We start from the raw sequence: 6,957 nt of genomic DNA on the forward strand, positions 1-6,957 counted from the left end.
ACGAGTCCACACAAGAAAAGTCTTCTTCTTCTTCTCGGCTAAGTGGCTGCAGCTGTTTCCAGCCCTTCTTCTGAAGTGCTTTAATTACAGATTAAATTCATATTTCAGGCATTTAGCAGAGGATCTTATCCGGGGAAGTTAAAAAGAGAGCAACAGCAGATTAAGCCTCAATTCCTGAATGATCCAACATATGAAGGAAAAAAAAAAAAACTCCTCCCACTTGAGCAAAAATGAAGACAGCCTCGTGATTAACACAAAGTGTGTGTGTCTTCTTTAAAGTGATTCATGTTTGAAGAGCTTTGTTGACACATAATTATCACACTTGGATTCTCTATTTATCACAAATACCTCTTTTTTTATTTATCTTATTTAGTGTGTGTGTGTGTGTGTGTGTGTGTGTGTGTGTGTGTGTGTGTGTGTGTGTGTGTGTGTGTGTGTCCAACACTCTCCATCCTCTATGAGCGGGATGCAGAGGTTTCTGCCCCTCCTGACCCCCCCTGCTGACCCCCCTGACTCCCTCACCTGTCAGCCCGGCTGCTCTCCAGCAGTCATTAAAGATAGAAGTCTTTGTTTCTTCTGTGTTTCAGCCTCGTTTGCTTCATGCCAACGTGTTCTTCTGAAGAAAAATAAGTGTATATCCGCATGTTTGTGTTTTGTTTCCTTTTCTTAAAACGACGGCCTTCAATTCCTAAACTTCATGATCGACTGCAGAAAGACGACATAGCAAAATTTCTTATCTTCTTAATGCTTTAGCTGCTGATTAAACAAATGGAAGTGAACCTGTGAAAATAAATGAGACCCTCAGCTATCTGACTGAAGATTTCTTTACAGACTTTTAAACGACAATTTTTCAAACACAGCAGCGTCAATGTCACTTCTACCTCACCAACCAATCAAAATAAAAAGAAGGCGGAGACGACGACTACCAACCTCAACTTTGTTTTCAACTGGTCACAGTTTACCTCATGCACCCAGACTAATTTCCAGGTGCCATGGAACGATTTCTTTCACTTGTTTTTATATTTTCTTTGTAAAATGTACTCGAATAAAAGCAAATATTAAGCTTTTAGCGCAATTTAAAACAGACCTTACAGTCACTACCAATGGAAGCAGAAATGCAAAACCTTTGTAACCTAGCAACAGAAAGCGACAGTGAAGAAACAGCGCTTGTTGACATTGTCCAATGAAACTTCTTCATGTTAAAAGAAAGCAAGAGGAGAAATTAAACATGTAAAGAGCAAGATCAGCAAAGAAATGAGCTCTACTGTTTTAGTCCACACCAAATAAAAGTTCTTCACAGGAGCTTTAAGAAGGCGTGTTGGCGACAGCTTCTCTTTAAACAGCTGAGAACGATGGAAGGGTCACTATCTTCCGGTGTTTAGTCATCAACTAAATTACAGTCGGCGAGCAGCGTTAGCGACTATCTTAAGTTTAGGTTGGTCAATCCTTTTACAGAGCTTAAAATCTCTACCTCCATACATCTGCTTTCCCTGACTCCACATTCAGAAGTGTTTTTTTTTTTTTTTTTTAATTACCGGCTCTCACTTCAGGCCACCGTGTAAAAAAAAAACTTGGATGCATGGTTTTACTGGAGCAGTGTGTGGTGGACGTTTGTCAGCGGTCTGCTCTGATTGGATATCATGTTGCAAAGGAAGTGTGAGACTTTGTGGATTCTATTAAAAAAAAATCAACTTCAACTCTGAAACCAGAATCTGAACTCTTAAAGAGACAAACACAGGTTGGTCTTAAAGAGGAGTGTGCACCGGGACCTTTTTCTAAAAAGCTGTCATTCAGCTACTGAGGAACATTTAAAAGGTCAACCCCTTTCACACATGATCACAGCCTCTCCCCCATGGCCACAGGTCGTTTCTAACAGGTTTCTATACTACAATTCTACACTTCACTTAGCAGACGCTTTTATCCAAAGCGACGTACATCAGAGAGTAAGAACAACACAAGCAAGGATCTAGAAAAGAGGGAACAATGTCAGTAAGAGCAAACGATCAGCTTTGAGTCTGATTGGACACACAGGTGCTGACAGGAAGTGACCAGAGGCAAAGCACAACATTGAGGGCAGTTCTTGAGAGCTCTAATCAGTATAGAAACCATCTTATAAGTCATCGTTATCAAACAAAAACCATCATCATCATCAATAATATGGAGACCATCATCATTAAGTTAGTAGGTATTCATGAAAGAGCTGGGTCTTTAGCTTTTTCTTAAAGGTGCAGAGGAACTCTGCAGATCACATGGAGTTTGGAAGTTCATTCCACCACCGGGGGGCGACAGAGGAGAAGAGTCTAGTCAGCGTCTTAGGACCCTGTTGTGACATCTGTAAAGAAATGCACTTCCTCACTTTGGACTCTAGGAGGCATCATCTGTATATTTAAATATCTACAAACACCAATTACATATAGAAGTGGAAACGAGGCGTCAGCATGTTTTTGGGAGTCTTTTAACACACACAATGAGACAGTGCTCCTTCCATATAGATCTTAAGAAATGAAAGACTTATTTCAAAATACAATGAAAAAGCAGGATTTTGCATAAAGTGCACTCAAAGAAAGAAATCTGATTCTGGTTCATTCTTTCCGAGAGAGACAAATAATGTTTTTTGGTTTTTTTTGCAGAAAATGACTAGATGGATTATTATTTTATCGTCCTGTAGACGTACACATAGTGTCTGTGTAACAGATTTAAAAGGGTTTATATTTATGATGTCCTCATGTTTAACACGTCTCCTACAGAGAACGTCTTCTGGAGAATTTGGGCTGTTCTAGGATTTCTAATTTGTGTGTGTGTGTGTGTGTGTGCTGGGTGTTCAATAAAACAAGGTAAGAGAGGCCGGATCGATACAATTTATCCTGCCAGCCACAGTTAACATGCCGCGGGGTCTTTTTGCATCGCAGACATCCTGCAGTGCAGACACCAAGCCGGGGTCGAGAATGAACCTAATTATCTTCAAAGGAGCCGCTTCAGTCTGATAAAGATTTGATCTAATTACAGCGGACCATATAGGACATGTGTGGCTTTACTGCAGGGGTATAGTATCATAAGGTATCATCGTAAGGTAGAGCATCATTATCTGTGGAGCTAATACAAACAGGAACATTACTGGATCAAATGAGAAAGTCATGTGAGGAATTTGGAGGTTAGATTCTCACAATATGAATCAACAGAGAAACGTTTAAAAGCTTCTAAAAAAAAAAAAAATCACATTTACTTTGTTGGCATTTAGAGGAAACACTACATGAAGACACCTGAGTTCAGTACTGAAGACTTGAACTTTGGTTATATTTTTATATTTAAAAAGAGAACTTAGAGAGTTTCTTCCTGCCCTGTCATGATGTATTTTCCAACTGAAGCAGCATAAAAAAAAAAAACTCCAGATATAAGACGGGACGTAACATAGGGATGAATCTGACTGGATCGTTAGCGTCGACAAAGCTTTTTAATTGGCCGAAAAATTAGTTCAGGGTGAGTCATCGGACATTTGAAAGGTTTTACAGGAAGAGAAAATACGGTTATTGTGCTCTTCGTTTCATGGGGACTTTAAGAAAACTTAAGACGACAGCATCATTTAGTCTGAGACAATACACTGTGTGTGATTACTGCTTTTTCATGTGCATCTGTCATGAAATCCATTCCAAATCATTCACCTTAAAATAAAATCGTTTTTAGGGTTTTTTTTCTGAGCGCCAGCCTCTTCTTTCATTTGTTTTCAATGGGTAGAGAGCGTTCACAGCAGAAAGCGTCCGCAGCAGCAACCAGCGTTTTTTTCTTCCAAAGCGTTCTGCCTTTCTTGTGCGGCCGCTCCGAGCGCTCAAGTTAAAAATGTTTCAACTTTTCAGAAAGGCGCTGTTGACATCACGGCGCCCTTTTCCAAATGTTTGATATTCCCCGTAGTTTTGCCGCCAACTGGTCGTATCTCCGTGTCAGATCTCAAATATAAAACATGCAGTAAAAAGAAACGGAGCAACGGAGGAGGATGGAACGACACCATGAAAAAAAAAATAGGCTTGATGTGTTTTTACCTGAAGTCCAGTCTGAAGAGTGAAGTAAACTTATATAAACAGAATATATCCCAGGCACTCTGTTCTGTTACTAAAGTTAAAAAACCTTCATTCATTCATGTCTTCAGGTAAAGTTCAAAGTTTTACTCTTTTTGATTGATTATATCTTATTTTAGACATGTACTCATTCTTTGTTTCCCCTTCTCTTCATTATTTAAGTTATTATTATTTAAGAGCGATAAGCTCCGCCCTCTCTTGTTTCATACAGCGTTTTTAAAGAGCTAGTGTCTGAACGACTTAGGGGAGGAAACTGCAACCGTTTTAAAAAGTGAAATCATTGAATGTTACATGGTTTGAAAGTATGAACAGGTTTCAGTGTCTATGTCTCTATTTCTAACTGTTTATATGTTTTTGTACTGTTTTTATTTTTGTTTTGCTGCGGGGCACGCCTGGAAAAGCTCCCTGCTGACATGAAGGATGAATAAAGAATAAGGGTTTGAGGATTTACTTTCATCAGACTTTTATAAACAGATGATTGTGAAATGATCAGATTGTGATGTTTGATCACTGCAGCTCGACAGCAAAGTAAATAATGGATGAGTTAATGTGTGTGTTCAATATTAGTTTGTCCTGATGCAACTTAACAGAGACGTGCAAAATTACAGAAATGTCCTGTTTGACTTCTTAATCTGCAAATATTTTCAGAATCTGTTCATTGTTTTGGTGAATATGTCACACATTTGTGAGTTCTTCTAACTTCATACATTTGAGGGTAGTTTTTTTTGTTTGTTGTCAGTTTAGATCTGGTGGTCTGTGGAGGTCACTTTAGGTCACTGAGACATTTTAATGAGCCTTTTATTCTGAACTTATTCTTAGATATAATCACCATTTTTTAAAGCCCTGGTTGCTGACCAAGTTGTGTCTTTCTGCCAACCTGTTCGCCTTCATTTCAAAAACAAAAAGAGCTGCATGCTCATTTCGACTTTCCGTCCATGTTTTTGAGGAGAACTGCTTCCCCCAGCCAAACAGCCCTCTTTACGGGGATGAAACAACCTCTAATGTCCCCATAAACTCCTCACTGGAGCCTCTGTGGTCTTTACCTCCACAGTGTCTGCTGTGAACTCCAAACACACTCCGGAAGTCTCCACCGGCACATCAAAGAGATCTTTCACCCACACACACAAAGCAGCAGAAGAGGTGTTTGTTTCTTTACTTCACCTGTTTGTACGCCGTCTCTCCTCCTCCTCCTCCTCCTCCTCCTCCTCCGACACCGAGCTCCGGCAGCCTCCTCCGGCTCAGCACCAGCAGGTAAACCAGCGCTCCCAGCCACACCAGCACCGCCACGGCCACCGCCAGCCTCCGACAGAGACGCTTCATTTTCCGGTCAGGAGGAGCCGGCGGCGCCCGGCAGCCCCTCTTGCTGTCAGAATCCCATTTTTAAAAAAAATAAAAGACGAGAAAACAAACAAAACAAACACACACCCAAAAAAAAAAAACCTGCGCTAACTAACACACACACACACACACACACACACACTGACACACACACACAAGTCTGCCCGGTCCCGGTGACGGTAAAAACACACCGACTACACAGCGTGCGTGGTCTCTCCCACTCCCGGCTGGAGTCAGGGTGTCTGTGAGGCGGTGTGCTGCTCTCAGGGTGTCCTGCACCCTCCTCAAGGTCTGAGTGGGGGAGCGTGGAGCTCCACCTGCCGACAAATACTACTCCACAGAAGTACAGCATGTAGAACAGAACATAGAACATAGAACAGAATAGAACAGATCGACGTGCTGCTCAACAGAGCTTTACTTTCTAATTATATGAATTCTGAATGCAGCATTAATTAGTCTGACTTCTTTAACCTCTGGGTCATAATGTTTAGCACACAGGAAATGTCTTTTATATCATGTGTTATTGTTTAGAGAGTCAACATCCTGTCATTAATTTAAATAAAATATACAAAATTGGTACTTTAACTGTATCATGTCCGATGTTGGATATTATTTCTTCTCCTTTTTTTTTGTATATATCTGTATTTGTTTTGTTTTTCTTTACTCATTAAGGTCTGTTAATGGATTATATATTTAATTCTATGATGCCAAGGAACATCTGGCAAAGGTAAAAATCAGCCTTTAGTCTAACTCGGGAACATTTAAATCCGTCTGAATGTTGATTCATAAACACTCTCTCTCTTCAAGTAAAAAAAGTAGAAGAAGAAGAAGAAGAAGAAACTTAACTAAGTGCTTCAGAGCTGCAGGGACAAACTGATTCAATGAAGGGACCTGATGGTAAGAATAATCCAACATGGACTACAAGTCAAGAAATATATATCTATTTTTAATGATATTTTGGAGACTGAGCAGTTCATTTAGGATGCATCTTTTATTGTTTTGATCTCTTCTTGTTTCTCTTTTAATCACTCCTCTATCTTCTTACATCCTCGGTCCTCCTGGTCTCAAAGTTGCCTGAGTTATTGTGAGTTATTGTTGCTTGAGTTCTGATATCTTGGTTCCTGGTGTTGCTCAGGTTTTTCTTTGGGTTATTTTCCTGTCTTGGTTTTGTTGTTAGTGGTCGAGTGTCTCTTCTGTGTGTTGTCTTGTTGTCTTGATGTTCTGTTGTGATTTGGGTGCTCACGTGTTCTTGTGTTTTCTTCTGCACATGTCAAAGCACTTTGTAAAACCTTGTTTTTCAAAAGCACTAAATAAATAAAGTTATTGTTATTATTATTATTATTTATGACACACATGTATTCTGAACTGTTGTTTTCAAAGAGAGTAAGCTAAAACTTGTTTTAGTCTTTGTCTTGGTCAAAATTATGAATCAAGATTAAAAAAAATCAGATTTCACAACAAAACCAGAATTATGATTTTCTGACTAAAACACAAAAATCAGAAAAACAGTGACAGAGGAGGAGTGTGTGTCAGAGGTCAGGAGGAGGAG

General features: G+C 39.7%; 1 protein-coding gene across 1 annotated transcript in view; it reads right to left on the bottom strand.

Annotated features, from left to right (window-relative positions):
- galnt14 (UDP-N-acetyl-alpha-D-galactosamine:polypeptide N-acetylgalactosaminyltransferase 14 (GalNAc-T14)) overlaps positions 1 to 5,710 on the bottom strand; it is a 190,050-nt gene extending 184,340 nt beyond the window's left edge. Inside the window, exon 1 of the mRNA XM_065964098.1 lies at positions 5,232 to 5,710. Coding sequence (XP_065820170.1) covers positions 5,232 to 5,390 — 159 coding nt within the window. The 5' untranslated portion in view covers positions 5,391 to 5,710. The remainder of the gene's footprint in view (positions 1 to 5,231) is intronic.
- Positions 5,711 to 6,957: the final 1,247 nt, after the last annotated feature.

The sequence above is a fragment of the Labrus bergylta genome, chromosome 15 (genome assembly GCF_963930695.1).
Source record: "Labrus bergylta chromosome 15, fLabBer1.1, whole genome shotgun sequence".
NCBI classification, from domain to species: Eukaryota; Metazoa; Chordata; class Actinopteri; order Labriformes; family Labridae; genus Labrus; species Labrus bergylta.